At 41.2% G+C, this 20,290-nt stretch overlaps 1 protein-coding gene across 2 annotated transcripts in view; it reads left to right on the top strand.

Annotated features, from left to right (window-relative positions):
- WDR27 (WD repeat domain 27) overlaps positions 1 to 20,290 on the top strand; it is a 155,130-nt gene that overhangs the window by 46,338 nt on the left and 88,502 nt on the right. For both annotated transcript variants that reach the window (XM_033100414.1, XM_033100416.1), the window contains exons 22-24: positions 315 to 436; positions 9,135 to 9,232; positions 10,409 to 10,511. In XM_033100414.1, the coding sequence (XP_032956305.1) occupies positions 315 to 436; positions 9,135 to 9,232; positions 10,409 to 10,511 (323 nt within the window). The remainder of the gene's footprint in view (positions 1 to 314; positions 437 to 9,134; positions 9,233 to 10,408; positions 10,512 to 20,290) is intronic.

Below are 20,290 nucleotides of genomic sequence, written 5' to 3'. Positions count from 1 at the left end.
CCAGTTCCCACACATGTGTTGGCTAGTCCGTCTCCTGACTTGGGTGTCCCCAGGCATCTCAAACCGCACTTACCTACAAGTAGAACCCTTGGTCTCCCACCTTGAAACCTGCCCTGCCAGGGGTCTCGCCATGTCCTCGGCAGCACCCCCACCTGCCACCAGCTCTCCCCAGACGTGGGGCCAGTGTGGCCGTGGGCTGTGACCAGGACTTGCCATTTGTGGTCGCCTAGTGTTCCCGCCTTTTCTAATGGGACACATGGCGTGCTCATTCCCCTAGTGGGTCCAGACACGCCTTCCCTAACAGAACCACACAGACCTCGTGCTGACCGCCGGCCGCAATCGGACTTTGGAAGCTTTTGACCTCAACGTGGGGCGCAGTGCAGCCGTGATCACAGAAGCCCATTCGCGGCCTGTCCACCAAATTTGTCAAAATAAAGTGAGTGAGTGTTTGATGCTCCACATCATTTGTAATTTTATGTTTAAAATGTTTAGCATGTAAATATATGTGATCCAATTTTATTATGTGATGCTTACTGCCAAATTCTGTGTTGTTGTTGATCACTAAATTGTTCCGAGCCTGATGTTTGACATTAGAAGATATTTTAACAGCACATTGAATGTTAATTTTTGTACTTTTGTCTGATAATTTCATGGGTTCTTGGACTTTCTAGTGATGCCTTCTCACTTAAAGCCCCATGCGGGTTTGGGCGTGTCACACGCTCATTGGGCTGAATGACAGCCCTGCAGCCTCAGTGGCTGCCCTGTCAGAATGCAGCTCATTCACTCTGATGGAAAAATGATTTCAAAATGTCCACAGCTGAGGTGAAGGCCTCCAGTTATGGGGGATGGCCATCGTGATGAAGTGATTGTCACAGTTTCGTTCCTAAGACACTTTGTCACCCAAAACAGCATTCAGGAGACTTTGTTGTCAGAACATCAGCTGCATTTTTGTTTTTGATGTATTTGGAATGGATTTCCCCATTGAGGATTTAATTTGTAATACCTGAAATCTGTGTCTGTTTAAGTGAAGTCGTAGGATTTGGTGCCAAGACTCTGTCACCCACGGCGTCAGTCCGTCATTCCAGACTTCCTCCCAGTCCTGTTGGCCAGGCTGTTGGTCTGTGGAGTTGGTTACTGCTGGGAGTGGGAACGAAAGCACATGTTCTGCTGCACGCAGTTGCACTCTGTCGAAGCACATGCTGTCCCAGTGTCCTTCTGGATAAGTGGGCGAGAGGGGTTGGTCTAGAGTGAGACTTTCCTGGGGCTGCAGTGGGCGGGGCCCCAGAGGCCGAGTGGGGGTGGCCTGGTGCTCTGTGTCCAGGTGCCTGGGAGCTGTCTGTCTGGACAGCCGTGCCCACTTGGCCGTCTGGGGTAGGTCAGCCCAGGTCAGAGTCAGGGAGGGCTCTGGGATGTGGGAGCACGTGCAGGGCGCAGGGTCATTACCACCTAGGTGGGGCGACCTTGGTCTTGATGGAGACCTTTGAAGGCTCAAGCAGGCTTCTGTCCGGACTGTTTTTTCCAATGTTATATCCTCGGAGGTTAATTAATTAGGACGTTAATTAATTATGACAGGGGAAAGTGTTCCTGGTTTATATAACGCTATGGAAAATACCAGCTTGGAGAGACTTGATGAAGAGAAGATTGTTTTTGTGCAGAACCTTGTTGCATAAAAACAACAGAAACACTTGAAACACTGTGCAGTAGGTCCCCAGATAATGAAGGAATCCCTTTGAAGCATTTTGTAACTTCTTTATCAGGCTCCAAAATAGCAAATGTCAGAAATGGAATATGATCAACTCTGAGTGTGGTGACGTCCTGTGTTTTAGCATCCTGCTCTGGGAGGTGGTGGTGGAAAAGCGTTGGCTGGGTGGGTGGGGCGGGAATGGGTAGACGCTCTGTATGGAGACCCGTGTCTCATGCTGCTGGTCTCACGGGAAGAGACGTCAGGGCCGGGGGTAAGACTGATCATTGGACCTCAGGTATTTCCGGGCTCTTAAATGAATTTGGTAAGTGAGTCATACATTTAAAATGACTGTTAGCCTACTACCCATCTTATGTTTTCGCTATTATGATTTCTTTTAAATTCAGGTAAACTCACTGAGATATTGGTAGGCGTTATTTGGATGTAGAGTATTACAGGGTAAGTCTGACTTGCCAAATTGGTTTACTGAAACTTTTAGTCAAAGGCGTTTGGCTTTCAGACACTTTAGTGCCTTGTTGGTGTCTCAGTCCCCTTTGTGGCACGAGTAACAGTCGTGTGTCCCTGGAATCTGCTCAATGAACGTTTGCTGATTCGAGTCACAACTGACCGTTACCCACAGAAAGAAAAGGGTCCAAGCGTTTATACAGCACGTAGGATGTAAGTGCAGAGGGAGATCGCTTCCTGAAATGATGGGTCCACACATAGATTTTAAGGGTTAAAGTTTGCCAAATAGCATTTGAAAGCATTTAAATATAATATCCTCAAAATGTGATACATAAAATTTATCTAAAGATCAAGATTTCAACATTCAAGCATCTCCCTTGAAATATTATGTACTTATGCATCTGATCAGTTTTTCTAGAGTTTCTTTGAGTCTTTACTATGTTTCCCTGAAAATAAGACCTATCCGGAAAATAACCCTAGCATGATTTTTCAGGATGACGTCCCCTGAACATAAGCCCTAATGCGTCTTTGGAGCAAATCTTAATATAAGACCCGGTTTTGTTTTTGGGGAAACACGGTAGTTAGTACAGTTCAGCGAGAATTAATTAAATTTACCCAATATGTCATCGAGTTAAAATATTTCAGTCATGAAGATAAATGTGAATCTCCTGTGTGATATTCCTGTGTTGTAAATGTTACATTTAAAACAAATTTCTTACCATGTTTTTGACACTTGCTACTTCTTGTCTCCAAAGTATTATGAGTTGTTAGCAAACGATTTCTTTGTTCATTTAATTTTTGAGTTTATGACACATGGCTCTTATTAAAGGTGGTCATTTCATAGCCAGTCACCATCACCAGTTTTTTGCCTGTGGAAATGGTCTGTCAGCATTTCCATATAAATACCTATTTCCTTTTTCTGGTTCTGGTCTTTATTTATTTCTGGGGTTTATCACAGAGCCATAAAAACTTGGTCTAGATTGAAACTTACTGGAGTTCAGTCTGACATTTTTTTCAGTTTGTTTCCCAAATTTGTTTTAAATTGTTTCAGCTGTTTAGGTTGGAAATGCAAATATAATTTTGGAGTATTAAATGCTTTTTTTTAACTTGTAATATAAAAAGTAAAGTCTTGGCTTTAAAGTAATAGTAAAGATGGTTCTTTTAACTTCTGCGAACCAGTTTTTCTCATATTTTTAGAGAAGTTATTTTATTTTGAAAAATGATGTGTTGCTATTTCGTCTGACATCTTGGAATTTTCCTGTTTCCTCTCCTTTCTGTTCCTATTTCATAATAGAAGGTCTTTTTTTTTTTTTTTTTTTTTTTTTTTTTTAGTATTTTACATATACCATATTTTGCCATGTATAATGCACACTTTTTTGCCCAAACTTGTGAGGGAAAAATAAGGATGCATATTATACATGGGTAGTACTAATGGGTAATACAAAAGTCTTTCCCTGAAAGTTTGGGCCAAAAATGTGGGTGTGCATTATACACAGGAGTGTGTTATACGTGGCAAAATATGGTAATACTTTTCTCTGTTATAAGGATTAAATAAAGTCATGCATGCAAATCTGTGAGTATATGCAAAGTTCATAAATGGAAATTATTATTCCTATTTTTTACATATAAATGTATGAGGACAGGTGGCCCTCGCCTTAGAAAACTCTGAATTGTCATACGCACCTAATTTCACACAGTCTGTTGTTCCCACGAGCGTTAGGATGAGTGCACAGAAGTTGCAATAGAGGAGCAGACTCTGAATTAGCTACGATTTTCGCTTCCAAAGAAACCGTGCCCTGGCGGTACTGGGCGTGGACTAGGTAATATGCCGAGGTGACTGGATTTCTCTGGAATTGTATATTCTGGCATGTTGTTAGAACTGGAGTTTAGGAGGAGTTTGAAGGAACATGAAATACAGGATTCGGTGGCTTAACTCATTCAGCTTCCTGCGTACTTGATCGGTTTGGACTGAAAGCCAGGTGGTCTGCTGGTCTCCCACGTCCCTGTCTGCCCCCCAGACGGCTCGTGTTGAGAAGCATGAAGGTGGGGTGATAGCGAGAATGTAGAACCTCAGCGAGGGTCACAGGGCATGTCCTGGTGAGCGACCCCCCCACATTCACTCATCACCGAGATCGTGTGTGCGTGCACGTGTGCAACTCATCACTGAGATTGTGTGTGTGTGTGTCTGTATGTGTATATGTGTGTGCGTGTGCATGTGTATAACTCACCACCAAGATCGTGTGTGCTAGTATGTGCGTGTGTGTCTGCGTTTGTATGTGTGTGCGTGCGTGTACATGGGTTTAACTCATCACAGAGATGATGTGTATGTGTGTGCATGTGCATGCACGTGTGTGTATGTGTGTGTGCATGTGTGTAACTAATCACCGAGATCACGTGTGTATGCATGCGTATGTGTGTAGTGTGTGTAATTTATCACCGAGATCATGTGTGTGCATATGCACATTTGTTGTGAGCACACACACTTGTGTGTGAGCATGCATGTGCACACGTATGTGCATACACACATGTGTAGACATGTGTATTAACCTACACATTGGTGAGTTCCTTTAAACATGTCTGTTGGCCACCACTGCTCGCCTGGCCCTGTTCCAAGCCCTGGTACAGACAAAGGTCCTTTCCCTGAGGAGTTTGTGCTCTTGCAGAGAAAGAAGCCGGTGGTTCATACAGTGTCACATGTCCTGTGCCCAGGCTCCTGGGGGAGGGCCCCGAGGTGATGTGAGTTGAAGGACGTGAAGTAGAAAGGGAGCCAGGTGTGCTCTGGGGAACAGGAATAGGCGAGGAGCCACCATGCTTGGGACCCATGGCAGGTGGCAGAAGCCCTGACTGGGGCAGGGGACAGTCGTCCAGGCTGTGGGCCCTGGTCATACACTGAGTTTTGTTCTGGGTGCAGGGCAGTGGTGGTGAAGGTTTGAGCAGCAGGTGAGTGACCTCACAGTGCTTGAGGGGATGTGAGTGATGTGGGTATGTGTGTTCATGCAGACACTGGGGACAGCGGGACTGCCACTTGGTCCCTGCCTGTGGGGCTGCCTACCCTGTGGCTCTGGCAGCAGGTGCGCTGGAAGGAAGATGGCTGCCCTGCAGGGCCTCCAGATAAGCGGCCCACAAATCCCACGGCCCAGTTCCAGCCTGCACCTCCAGGGCTCTGCTCCCCGCTTCTGAGGTCCCCTGTGTCCCCTGAGCACTGTCCTGGCTCTGGGCTGGTCCCCACCTGGACCTGGCTCTGGGCCACTGTGTGGAGAGCAGATTGGGGACAAGACTGTGGATGAGATGCAGGGAGGAGCCAGGCCGCCCAGGAGTCCAGGTGCTTACCTACCCTGAGGGGCTTGCCTCCTGGGGGCTATGGGTGTGGGTGCCTGGGGAGTGGGACGTGATCGCAGACACCCCTGCAGGCTCTGGAGCTGCCCGGGGCCTGCGGGGCTGTGTGGCGTGGACGTGGCCTTCCCTCCTCGGGGACAGTGACCATCTGGTGCCGATTCAAGGCAAGCTCCACTCTCTCTAAACCTGCATCTTTCTGTTGGGAGTTTCAGTGCACTTACTGTAGGAACTGCTTGGAATGTGTCCCCCTTCTGTCCGGTGGCAGCTTCTGTGGTGACAGTGACAGCAGGAACCTACGTCAGCCTCACGCCATGCGGTCCCTTCCTGATGACGGATATTTCAGGAATCCTGTGGTGGCCCTTGAATGAGTCGTGTTAAATTAGGAAAAGTAGTCCAGAGGTTTCTCATGGGAGGAACTGGTTTTACTTCCTGAAAGTAAACGTGTGAGCGGCACGGGATGAGTGAAGGGCGAGCGTGTGCTGGGCCGCGGGCCACTGTTTCAGGAGCAGATTTCCTGCTCAGTGACATAGTGCACACCGGTGTCCCAGCCGCCCGCAGCCAATGGGAGCAGCCACTCACGTGCTGTCACTTCATCACTCATGCGCTGTCCCCGGCATGTCCACATAGGACAGGCGCCAGCTGTAGCTGGCCCAAATGTCGTATTTCCAGCAGACACACAAGTAGACCCTTTCCAGTGGTTTTCAGGCTGACCAGCAGGCAGATCCACGCTTGTCACACGGCAGTGAGCCCCTTTGGCACGTGTGTCACTATCGGCATCTTCTTGGGATCGCGCCCAGTTGTCTCAGGTACGTCACACACGCAGAACTCAAGTACTGACAGTCGTACCACGTCCATCAAACAGCGAGGGCCATATTTGCCTATTTTAAAATTGTGTTATGTCATTAAATGGCTTATTTGTAGCACAAAAATGCGTAAATCTTTTATGATTTATTGATGTCTTTAAAAACCATAGCGGGTGTGTTTTTTTCCTTCATATATTTTAAAAACTTGACTTGTTCTTAGCTCTTTTTTCCTGTCTGAATAAGATATTTTCATTTTTGTGATGTAAATGTATAATACTAGGCAGCAAATTTGAATTGAAAAAATTAGAAAATACCTGAAAGTTTAAACAGTTTTTAAATGAAACAGTTGTATCACACAAAACTTTAAATTTTCAGAAATAAATAGTCACTTAAGTTGATATGATTACTTTAAAATATATGACTTTCCTAGCTTTAGAGCATGCTGGTTTTCTTAAAGAAGTAAGATGGTCACTGGTCCAGATAAAGCTTGAGCTGTCCGTGTCCCAGGCTCCCGGTACGCGCTTTCCCAGGGCTGTGTGTGGAAAAGCACAGGTTAGTGTGCCGCCCTCACTAACGTCAGCCTGTGCAGCTCTCGGGCTGCCCAGTTTTCACCCTACCATGTGCGTGAGCTGTGTCCCTGTTTGTGCATTTCTGGGGTAGGCACTGAGGCCTCTATTTCCCTTGGAACGGAGCTGTTCTTGTCCTTTACCAGTTGTCGTGTGCGGTAGTTCATTAATTATACTAAAATGTTCTCATTTTCATCATGAGCTTTTTAAACCAGGCTCTGTTTAGATACATGCTTTCAGGTTCCCACGTGTGTGAGCTCGGTTTTGGGAATCCTTGAGTTACTGGTTTCCACTTTCACGGTGCCCTGTCACTACATGCTCCATGTGACACTAACTGTCTGGTATCTGTGAGGTTTTGTACTCACTGAGAAACTTGGGCCTGGCTCATTTTTATAGGTGTCACACGTGTGTGTATGAAAAGAACGTGTTCTTGCTAACTGTGGGTCTGCGTAGAGATCTATGGGCCCAACCTTATTAATTGTGTTCAAATTATTCAAGTTTTCCTAATTTTGTATGCTTGATTTTTTTAAATTAATGAGAGAAAGGTATTAACATCTCCCTCTGCGATTGTAATCTTGTTAATTTCTTCTTACAGTTATATTACTTTTTGCTTTATGTGTTTGCAGGCCATGTTATGAGGTATATTTTCATATGCAGTTGTTCCTTTATCTTCCTTAGAAATTATTTTTTAATTAGGTGTTCTTTGCCTCCCATCTACTTTTCTAGTACTTTTCTTACGCAATCAGTCCTGCCCCCTTTTACTGAGGGAGTATGTGCTGTTTCTGTCCCCATCCTTCATATCCAACTTTTAAAAATTAATGTGTTTGAAGTGTATTTCTTGAAATCCAAGCTAAGCGTCTCTTCTCTTCTTTTACTCATTGAGTTTGGTCTGTTTGCATTTATCATTATTACTCATATATTTGGTCTTTGTGCTTTCTCTTCTGCCTTTTTTTTCCAAAAAGCTTCTGCACTTTCTCTTTATTATAAATTTTCTTTGCTTCTTCATTTCTTCTTCCTCGGTCTCTCTTGGACTGATTGAATTTTTTAAATTCCCTTTTTTCCCCTGTGAAAGATTTGACCGTTCTGTACAGTTTTTCACTGTTCGGCTTCAAGAAACCAGCAGTGTCGTAAGGTATAACTCTGCTACCGCTCTCTGTGTGTCTTTCTGTCAAACTAGCCCCATTTTTCATTCTTTTTGTTCTCAGTGCCTTACAAATGTCCAGCATCTGGTAGTGACTTCCAAACCTCTGTTGAGTGTGTATTGAATTGTTCGCATGTTGTATTTTGAGTTACCAAACTACCCTAACCTGGTCCCAGTCTGTGGAAGGCTAAGCCATGTTGGTCTCAGGAGCTGTGTGGCAGTGGGTAGACCCCTCACCTGGAAATGGGCAAAAGATAGTCCATGCTTCACAAGTTTGTGAAGAGGATGAGATGTAAGTGTTTAGAGTGTCATCTGGTACAGAGTTAAGACTCAGGATACTTACATACATGTTTGTTAGTGAATTTATTGTAAGCTCTTGTTTCCTATTTGTGAAGAAGAATCACTTCTAGGTATGTGCACGTTTTAAGTGTAAGCGCCTATGGATACATTTCATTACATTTGTCTTCATGTTTTGCATATTCTTGACTTAGAGGGAAGATGGAAATCGTTAGGAACCATAACATATTTCAGTAATGTTTGCAGCCAAATGGTTGTATAGATGGATTACAGTTCTGTTCTATTTTATGGGACACTTAAGGTCACATTTCAAATCTTACGGCAGCATCGTAGGGGAGGTGAGCATGCCACCATGCCTCGATGATCAGGGCAGAGACACGTCCTCAGGGGATCAGCATTTGAGGTGACAATGCTGGATCTCACCTGCATCACCTCAGCAGTGTCTTAGATTTTGGTTATCAGTGGGTTAATAACTGACCTCGCACTTTAAATGCCTTATGAAGGACATCTTCCAGGTAGTTTATCCAATATGGATTATGATCTACACTTTAAAAATGGATTTTAGAGAGCTAATATCTTTTAATCTTTTACCATTTGTAGTTCTGTAACTTTCAGTGGCATTACATACAGAGAAAACATACATCAGTAAGTCATAAGGTCAAAATGTATGATTAGTAATTATTCATATGGAAATTTTTAGACTCTAATTCTGAAATTGTTATAAATAAGGGAAAAGTTTGTATTAATTTCTTATCTTAGATTCAGTGTTGTTAGATATCAGTAGTGTCATGTTTACAACTCAGCCTTTAAATAATACAGCTTGTTTTTTCTGCTTACAATTATAGGGATCGTCGTTTATGACCCAACCGTCTCAGCTTTATAATCTTTTCGCGACCACAGCCGTTGGTGACGGGATACGACTATGGGACTTGAGAACCCTGAGGTAAGGCCCACCCTGTTTTGCAGATTTCAGCTGGAGTGAAGCCAGAGGGACCATATCAACATATTTCTATTAAAGCTCCCAAAGCACTTGGCTTTAAATATCTGTAAACTCAATTTGGTCTCTTTTTTTCCCCAAACATGACAAAGTTGTGGTGAATCTATTCACACTGACCAATCTAAGAAAAGTCTGATTTATACACAGAAAAGGTCACATATATTTGGGATGGCAAAATAACAGGTGCTGGTCTTTGTTACATGTGTGGCATGTGGCCCCTGAGTGCCCGAGGTGCCCAGGGAGGCCATGGGAAGCTCTTAAACTGCAGTGGTACATACACATGTAATCTATTGCGTATGTTATGTGTGTTGCGTGTGTGTGATACATATTATCTTGTTCTTCTAAAAATATCTCTTCTGATAATTACATTATACCCAACAATCACAATACATAATTATATAACCAAATACAATAAATATTTGTGTGCGCGCACATGTGTATATATCCACAAGAACAAAGCTAGTATCTGCTCGCCTCTGTAATCACAAACTCCCATGGCCACAGTGTGCTGTGTGGAGGGGATGTGCTCATCCATGAGACATCTCAGGCAGGGGCTGTCGTGCCTGTGGAGCCCAGCCCATGCAGGTAAATGCTGACCGAGGCTTCTTAGGGTGGCGCTTTGTGTTCCGGAAGGTGTGGGAGGTTTTTCTTGATAAAACTAGCATCAATTCCATGACATTTTTTACAGTACACAAATTTTATATAGCACTTTATCAATGGTTGGTGGTAAGACTTAACCAGCCTTACATGGCACCTCCCAAAAGTCTTGACTTGCTCATTTAAATAATTTATGATTTTAAAAGGGTTGTTTCTATCATTTTAAAGATCTCCAGAATATGTTTATCATTTGATAGTTTTCATATGTAGAAAGTCTGTGTGATGTTAGTTCGGTCATCTCTGTGAATTTATGTTTTGAAGTGTTTCAATTATTTTGGAAGATCTCTAGAATGACCTGCTAACTGTTTAATAATCTTTACATAGAAAATGTTCTTTCACTGTTAGTTTGTTCACTGTTATTAATAGTTAATTTTGTGAAGAAGAGCAACAGGTCAGTGTATCCTATTTTGTGTTAAAAATTAAAAATCATTTTCTGCTCCTGGCATGTCCTTTTCTTCCTCGTAGGTGTGAGCGTCGTTTCGAGGGTCATTCGAACCGCTGCTACCCGTGTGGAATTGCCTTCAGCCCTTGTGGACGATACGTGGCCTGTGGTGCCGAGGACAGACATGTATGTGCTGCCAGGCGTGTTGGGGTCGTTAGCCATAGGGAACCTACACTTGTTCTTGTGGAGACTGTTTCATACTGTTGCACAGAAGGATAAAAATTGATTTCAAGCTGCACAACTGGCCAGTGTTTTGAGACTTTTACACAGTAATAGTTTTCTTGGTGTCAAATTAACCTACCTGGTCGTTCGCAGAACGTGAAAGCATTCATGAGACTCTGCAAGAGTAAGAAAAGGTTTATTGAAAGTCAAAAAGAGAGAGAGAGAGTTCTGTTTGGAACTAGCAAAAGGAGTTTTGCCAGGGCAGTCTGAGAGAAAGAGCTGTGGTGGGTTTCTGGCAAAGGGAGTTGTGCCAGGGCAGAGTCCGACGGGAACAGCTGCGCTGATGAGAAAGAGTGCTGGGGTTTTATATTTTTCCATGCAGGATGTAGGGTGCTTGTCAGCTTGCAGGGGGCTGCCGTTACAATTGTCTTCTGGGAACCGTTCTGTTCCCACCTATGATGGATGTCAACTTGCAGGGGTTGCCATTGCAATTGGGAACCGTACTGCTCCCACCTATGATGGACGTGAGGTGCTGGTCAGGTTGCAGTGCAGTGCTAACCAGGGGAGTCAGAGCCAAGTGGTTAATGTTTGAGTTCATTCCTGTTAGCCCACAAGCTCGCTCCTGTTAATTCTTTATTTGTCTCATCAATAGTATTTTAATGACAGTACCGTGCTAGGTATGAAAGGCCATCATGGGTGGTTTTTTTTTTTCCAAGTGAAGTATGTTTTAAACATCAATCATTAATTAATTCATTTCCTCATTCATTTATTAATAGTTGCACAAATTGCTTACTACGTGAAAGACATTGTGTTACATTCTGTATTTTCTTTGACTTACCAGGAATTAATGTTCATAAATAAATAATACATTTCTTATGATGGATTTGGAACAGATACTAATATACAGAGGATGCCAAAAAAATGTATACACATTTTAAGAAAGGAAAAAACTGTATTAATTGTAATACTCAATACATACCGATAACAAAAGATGAATACAAGTCACGTCTGACTTTTGCCATGACAAGCGGTGCTCAAAGTGGTTCCCATCAGCGTCCAGACACTTCTGATTACGGCGAACTACTGCTTGAGCAACACTGACCAAAGTGTCCACTTGTATCGCTGCACGTGCCGTTTCAGTTTCTTCCCAAAGTACCGCCAGTGTAGCCATTTTTCTATGGTCACCACATCCTTTAAGGTCCCCCGTAGATAGAAGTCAAGGGTGTTAAGTCAGGAGAACGTTCTCGAATTTCAAACACCACTTCCAAATGGGCTTGTACTCCTCGAATGACAACCATGCTTCTTCCATTTTCTTTGTCCTGCCTGTCACATGGTGACGCTAGCACTCATTTGATGAATACCATCTTTTGAACAAACATCATACTACACATTGCTACCGTAATTCAATTCAACTTCAAAAAGTAATACATAGAAAACATCTCTTAAAATGTGTGCACTGTTTTGGTACCCCTGGTATAGCCATTTGTCCTTAATGTATTTAAAAAGGTCTTGTATTAGTTTCCTAGGGCTGCTGTAATGAATTATTAAACTTGGAAGCTTAAAACAACAGAAATATATTCTCACAGTTATGGAGCCAAAAGTCTAAAATTAGGGTGTCGGCATGGTCAGTTCCTTGTGAAGCCTCTGAGGGAGGATGTGATCCATGCCTCTTCCACGCCTGGTGGTGGCTGTCAGTCCTTGGCGTTCTTTGGCTTGGGGCTCATCACTCCCACCTCTGCCTCCATCTTCACACGGCCATCTGCCCTGTGAGTGTCAAATCTCTCTCTTATGAGGACACTGGTCACTGGACACACTAAATGCATGATAATCTTACGATTCTCAGCTTAATTACATTTGCAGAGATCCTGTTTCCAAGTAAGATTACAGTCCTGGGGGTGTTAGGACTTGGACATATCAATTTGCCAGATACTAGTCAGCTCACAACTAGCTTGTAAGGCTTATCTAAACAAAAAAGTCCTGAAGAAATTTCCAGAAGTTTCAGGAAATCATAGAGTTTATTTGTAAATAACCACTTTACAATTTAACTGAGAGTCAGATTTATTTTCTAAACTCTTATTCAGTTTAACTGGTGAGAACAGAATTTAAGAATATTGAAAACTCTATGAAACTTTTCAATAGGAAAAGTTATCCTGAAATTTTACTGGTTCATAACTAAGTGTGCTTTGTTGACATCTTTGTCATCTGCTATCTGATAGGTACTTGAATTCATCTCTAAATGAGCTAGTTTGATTATTTGAAAATTGAGTAGAAATGAATATCTTAGGTTTTTTCAAAGAAAATATATTCTGAAACTTGATTACTGTGCAGCTAATAAATAATTTGCAAATTTATTAAAAGAACTTAAAATATTAAAATAAGTAACATATATTTGAAAATATGAACTATTTGCCACCATTTTGGGTACATTTTTTTTCTTTAATTTACTGGGGTGACAATTGTTAGTAAAGTTACATAGATTTCACGTGTACAATTCTGTATTACATCATCTATAAATCCCATTGTGTGTTCACCACCCAGAGTCAGTTCTCCTTCCATCACCATATATTTGATCCCCCTTACCCTCATCTCCGACCCCCCACCCCCCTTACCCTCTGGTAACCACTAAACTATTGTCTGTGTCTATGAGTTTCTGTTTCTCATTTGTTTGTCTTGTTCTTTTGTTGTTTTCGGTTTTATACCACATATCAGTGAAATCATATGGTTCTCTGCTTTTTCTGTCTGACTTATTTCACTAAGCATTATACTCTCAGGATCCATCCATGTTGTCACAAATGTTCCTATATCAGCTTTTCTTACCGCCGAATAGTATCCCATTGTGTATATATACCACAACTTCTTTATCCATTCATCTATCGAAGGACATTTTGGTTGTTTCCATGTCTTGGCCACTGTAAACAAAGCTGCAATGAACAATGGAGCACTAGTGTCTTTATGTATAACTGTTTTCAGATTTTTTGGGTAGATACCCAGGAGAGGGATTGCTGGGTCATATGGTAATTCTATTCGTAATTTTTTGAGGAACCTCCACACTGCCTTCCATAAGGGCTGCACCAGTCTGCATTCCCACCAACAGTGTATGAGGGTTCCTTTTTCTCCACAGCCTCTCCAACACTTATTACTATTTGTCTTCTTGAGGATAGCCATTCTGACTGGGGTGAGGTGATATCTCATTGTGGTTTTTATTGGCATTTCTCTGATGATTAGTGATGTTGAGCATTTTTTCATATGTCTATTTGTCATTTGTATGTCCTCTTTGGAGAAATGTCTCTTCAGGTCCTCTGCCCATTTTTCAATTGGGTTGTTTGTTTTTTTGTTGTTGAGTTTCGTGAGTTCCTTGTATATTTTGGATATTATCCTCTTATTGGAGGCACTGTTTGCAAAAATCTTCTCCCATTCAGTTGTTTGCCTCTTTATTTTGTCGATGGCTTCTTTTGCTGTGCAGAAGCTTTTAAGTTTCATATAGTCCCATTCGTTTATTTTAGCTTTTACTTCCATTGCCTTTGGAGTCAAATTCATAAAATGCTCTTTGAACCCAAGTCCATAAGTTTAGTCCTATGTTTTCTTCTATGCAGTTTATTGTGTCAGGTCTTATGCTTAAGTCTTTGATCCATGTTGAATTAATTTTGGTACATGGTGACAGATAGCAGTCCAGTTTCATTCTTTTGCACGTGGCTATCCAGTTCTCCCAGCACCATTTATTGAAGAGGCTGTCTTTTCTCCATTGCATGTTTTTTTGCTTCTTTGTCAAAAATTATCTGTCCATATTTATGTGGTTTTATTTCTGGGTTCTCAAGTCTATTCCATGGGTCTGTGTGTCTGTTTTTCTGCCAATACCATGCTGTTTTGATTTTTGTAGCCCTGTATTACAAGCTAAAGTCAGGAAGTATGATACCTCCAGTATTGTTCTTTTTTCTTAAGATTGCTTTGGCTATTTGTGGTCTTTTTTGGTTCCAAACAAATCTGATGATTTTTTGTTTTATTTCTTTAAAAAATGCCATTGGGATTTTGACGGGGATTGCATTAAATCTGTATATTGCTTTGAGTAATATGGCCATTTTAACTATGTTGATTTTTCCAATCCATGAGCACGGAATGTCTTTCCATTTCTTTGTGTCTTCTTCAATTTCTTTTAAAAATGTCTTATAGTTTTCAGCACATAGGTCTTTCACATCCTTGGTTAAGTTTATTCCTAGGTATTTTATTCTTTTTGCTGCAATTGCAAAAGGAATTGTTTTTTGTATTTCTTTTTCTGAGATTTCATTGTTAGTATATAAGAATGCAGTGGACTTTTGCACATTGATTTTGTAGCCAGCAACTTTACTATACTCATTGATTGTTTCTAATAGCTTTTTGGTGGAGTCTTTAGGGTTTTCTATATATATAGCATCATGTCATCTGCAAAGAGTGACAGTTTAACTTCTTCATTCCCACTTTGGATGCCTTTTATTTCTTTCTCTTGCCTGATTGCTCTGGCAAGGACTTCCAACACTATGTTGAAAAGCAGAGGTGATAGGGGACAGCCCTGTCGTGTTCCTGAACGTAGAGCAAAGGACTTCAGTTTTCCCCATTAATTATGAGATTAGCTGAGGGCTTGTCATATATGGCCTTTATTATGTTAAGGCATTTTCCTTCTATACCTATTTTATTAAGTGTTTTAATCATAAATGGATGTTGTATCTTGTCAAATGCTTTTTCTGCATCAATTGATATAATCATATGATTTTTGTCCTTTATTTTGTTTATGTGATGTATCACATTGATGGATTTGTGTATGTGGAACCATCCTTGCGCCCTGGGGATGAACCCCACTTGGTCGTGATGAATAATCTTTTTAATGCTTTGTTGTATTCGATTTGCTACAATTTTGTTTCAGATTTTTGCATCTGTATTCATCAGAGATATTGGTCTGTAGTTTTCTTTTTTTGTGTTGTCCTTACCAGGTTTTGGTATCAGGGTAATGTTGGCTTCATAAAATGAGTTAGGGAGGACTGTCTCTTCTTCAATTTTTTGGAAGAGTTTGAGCAGGATTGGCATTAGATCCTCTTTGAAGGTTTGGTAGAATTCACTAGTGAAACCATCTGGTCCCGGACTTTTGCTTTTGGGAAGGTTTTGGATGACTGATTCAATTTTGTTACTGGTGATCAGTCTGTTTAGATTTTCCAGTTCTTCATAGTTCAGCCTAGGAAGGTTATGTGTTTCTAAGAACTTGTCCATTTCTTCTAGGTTACTGAATTTGGTGGCATGTAGTCCTTCATAGTATTCTTGGATGATCCTTTGTATTTCTGTGACATCCATGATAACTTCCCCTTTTTCATTTCTGATTTTCTTAATTAGTGTTTGTCCTTGTAGCTGAGATGTGTCTCTTGGAGACAGCATATGGTTGGGTTTAGTTTTTTGATCCAATCTGCTGCTCTATGCCTTTTTATTGGTGAGTTCAGTCCATTTACATTTGGGGTGATTATTGGTATGTGAGGATTTCCTGTCATTCTATCTTTAGTTTTCTGGTAAGGCTGTGTCTCCATGTTTCTTTGCCTTTTTGTCGTTGTCTGTTGTTTCTGTGTGGTGGTATTCTATGATGTTTCCCTCTGTTTCTTCTTTTATTACAGTATATATTTCAGTTCTGGATTTTTTTTGAGTGGTTACCCTTAAGTTTATGTGAAAGAAAGTTTGATATTTAGAGTATTCCATTCTCTTCAGCAATCTTACTTTATCCATTCCCATATTCCGGTTCAGGCCTTTACTCTCCCCCTTTTTATGTTTTGGTTGCCACAAATTGTCCCTGTTGATGGTGGTCGAATAGCCTCCTTTAGTATTTCTTGTAGTGCAGGTCGTGTATTAGAAAATTCCCTCAGCTTCTTTATGTCTGGAAAGGTCTTTATTCCTCCTTCATATCTAAAGGATATCTTTGCTGGATATGTTATCCTTGGCTCATAATATCTCTCTTTCAATAGTTTGAATATTTGATTCCACTCCCTTCTGGCTTGTAGAGTTTCTGCTGAAAAATCTGATGATAATCTAATGGGCTTTCCTTTGTAGGTTACCATCTTCTTTTCCCTGGCTGCCTTGAGGATTCTCTCTTTGTCGTTGATTTTAGACAGCTTCAATACAATGTGCCTTGAGAAGGCCTGTTGGGATTGAGGTAATTAGGTGTTCTATTTGCTTCTTGGATTCGAGGATCCAGTTCTGTCCACAAGTTTGGGAAGTTCTCATCAACAATTTGTTTGAATATATTCTCTGTTCCCTTCTCTCTTTCTTCTCCTTCTGGTATGCCCATTATTCTTATATTGCTCTTTCTGATGGAGTCAGAAAGTTCTTGTAGAATTCTTTCATTTCTTTTAATCTCAAGTCTCTTTCTTCTTCCATCTGTGTAATTTCCAGGTTTCTATCTTCGAGGTCACTGATTCTTTCCTCCATCTGGTCAATTTTACTACCTAAGCTGGCTATTTCATTCGTAATATCTTCTGTTGAGTTCTTAATCTCCAGAAATTCTATTAGATTCTTTTTTAAAATTTCAATCTCTTTCGTAAAATGCTCATGTTGTTCTTTGATTGTTTCTGAGTTCATTAAACTGCCTTTCTGTGTTTTCTTGCATCTCGTTGAGTTTTTTCAGAATTGCAATCTTGAATTCTGTCATTTAAGTCACCTATTTCCACATTTTCAAGTTCCTTTTCTGGAGACTTTTCACTTTCTTTCTTAGCTGTCTTGTTGCCTTGGTTATTCATGGCAATTACTGATTTATTATTTCTCTTCCTAGACATCTGCAGGAGTGGCTTCTGCAACAGATTAATAGGAAGAGGTCTCTGTTTTGTTTTCCAGTAGGTGTTGGTAGAATGTTTTATTTTCTCTCCGACTGCATCCTTTTTTTCTCTCTGACACGGTACTGCTATGTTTTCTCTGCACTATTCCAGCTTCTCATTCAATGGGGAGATTCCCTGGGAGACGGGCTTCTCCTCTGTTATTAGTTCGCCTTGGTCACAGGGTGCAGTGTTCGTGTGGGTATGCGGACAGCTTTTGAAGTTCGAAAGCTCTTCCTACACCAGATTCAGAGCCTGTATGTTTCAGCAGTTCTATTTACTCCTGCAGGGATCCGCCCAGATAGGTGGGGCCAGGGGCAGGGTGAGTTGTGAGAGGTGGCCCAGAGCAATGGTGGCGACCACCACCACAGCTGGTCCTGCTTCCAGAGCTCCCTCCCCTTTGCTGGAACTAGTTGGGCTGCGAATCTGTGTCTGCGGTCCACAGTTCTCAGAACAGCAAATATTCTGTTCTTTTGATCTGACACTGCTACTGTTCCACTTCTAGCACCGGGCAGGTGGGGGCGGGGCAAGCTCTGGGAGGATAGGGAGGGGGTGGCTAGTCTCAGTGCCTAAGGCTTCCATTCTCTGTGGCAGTTGGGCTTAAACCACCATTTTCAGCCTTCTTCCCTCAGTCTTTTCTCCGAGGTCTCTGCCGTGAGCGTTGGGTTCAGCCATGTTTTATGCTGTTTCCTCAGCCCTGTGGGCCATAAACAGAGCCCTAGCCGTCCGAATTCTTCCCACTCCGACAGCTGCGGTAGTTCCGGATGCAGCGAGCTCGGAGCACTGAGCTAGGTCTGCGTCCTGCGCCCGTGCGGCTCTGTGTCCGCACTTCTCCCTTCCCTCCTCCCCCACTCGTGCGATTCGCTCACCTGTAGGTGAATTCAGTAGTGGGCCTCTTCGTCTTGCCTGTCTGCTGTGCAGGGAGTCCTTTGTGGAGTTATAGTTGTTAGATTAGTCGTAAATTCCAGGGGAGATTTACAGAGGCTCACCTCATGCCGCCATTTTGATGACCCACATTTTCAAATTGTCTTTTTTTTTCCAATTCTGAACAAAACCCTCGCTAGCACCATCACCACCACAAACAATGACAAAATAATGGAACTTTTGGTTTTTCTTTTAAATTGTTTATCTGTATCCAGTCACGTACTTAAAACTCTTACCGATTCAAATCCATCCATCTATCCAATTAAATTGTCTTTTAGAACATCTTATTATGTATAATAAATTCTTGGTTTTCAGGTAGAATATCAAATCCTTATTTGCTTCAAAGGCTTTAACAGTATTTGTATATTATTTAAGAAATTCAAGAGAGATTTTAAGTATGGATCTATTTTTTCAGGAGCCAAATGTATGTGCACTGTATACATTGTATTTTCTTGAAATTTTTGATCATTGTCTTTTTTATTCAACATATATGTTAGTACAACTTGAAAATATAATAACTGAAATTAAAAGTATAAAGAGAGAACACTGATGGGAAATGACGCTGCTGTGAAAATACTTAAGTGTAAAGTAGACTTCAAGGCTTAAAGCATTGCTAGAGATAATGAGGGGCATTTAATAATGACAACAATGCCAGTTTATATAGAAATAGTCATAATTCTAAATCTGTTTGAACCCAGAAACATAGTTTCAAAATATCTAAAGCAAAAGTAATATAACTCTAAGATGATAAGAAACATCCTCAGTCATAATGGAAGACTTTAACAAACTTCTTTTAATGGGTTGAAAACAAGCAGGTTCTTATCTGCTTAAAATATTTTGCTGTTTCTTGAATATTACGTAGAATACAAACCACATATTTTTTGTGTGGTATATGAGAAGCTTCACAATATGTCTCAACTTGACTATCTAACTTTGTCTCTATTTCTCCTATATGTCCTATTTTCTATTTACTGTGTCATACAAACTTTGGATCTGACAGTCTTTTTTATACTACAGAAAGATGAGGATGAGACTAAAACATTGGCACAGATGATAAGATCACACCAGAAAAATGTGTTTTCTAGGTAGATGACAACTAACAATATATTTACAAATGAGCCGAATGACATTAAGAATGCACATAAATTTTAACGAGCAGCTAAAGCAGAAACAGAAGAGTTCAGAAATGATATTGTAGACAATGGGAGTATGTAATGTGAAAACTGATAAATTTAGGAAAGCATTAGAAAACAATTTTCAGAAATAAAGACCAAATTTGAATGAATACTGGAGAGAGTAAGTAACTACAGAGAGCACAATAAGGGGAAAAGAGGGTATGAGGGAGAAGAGAAATAAATTCATACATAAATGAAAAAAATGTAAGGGCAGATAATAGAAGTTGGGCAAAAGAGATTCAGTTCCTGATAATTGGGTTCCCTGAGGATTTTGTTTTGAAGCAAGAACAGAACTAATATGTAAAATTGTACTTCAGAAATAGTTTTTCAGAAATTACTTAAATCTGTATATTGAAAGGACACCTGTGAAAATTGAACCAGACTTGTCAGCACTGAAATATGGCTTAGTAATCAATTTGAGTAATCATTACAAACAACACTAACAGTAACAAAACATCTTTTTCTTTAAGTCTTCAAAAACTTATAAAAGGAAGAATATCAATGAGCATTAGACTTCTCTAAACCATTATTTTAGATTAGAAAACACTGGGATGAGACTATCAGATGAAGATCAATGGTTTCCTAGACAGCTTGAATAGACATTTTTCCAAAGAGGAGGCACAGATGGCCAACAGACACATGAAAAGATGCTCAACCTCACTGATCATCAGAGAAATGCAAATGAAAATCACAACGAGATGCCACCTCACCCCAGTCAAAACGGCTATCATCAATAAATCAACAAACAGCAAGTGCTGGCGCGGAGGTGGAGAAAAGGGAACCCTCGTGCAGTGTTGGTGGGATTGCAGACTGGTGCAGCCGCTATGGA

This window comes from Rhinolophus ferrumequinum (assembly GCF_004115265.2).
Source record: "Rhinolophus ferrumequinum isolate MPI-CBG mRhiFer1 chromosome 3 unlocalized genomic scaffold, mRhiFer1_v1.p scaffold_36_arrow_ctg1_4, whole genome shotgun sequence".
Classification (NCBI taxonomy): Eukaryota; Metazoa; Chordata; class Mammalia; order Chiroptera; family Rhinolophidae; genus Rhinolophus; species Rhinolophus ferrumequinum.
This window is presented reverse-complemented; position numbering and strand designations above follow the sequence as displayed.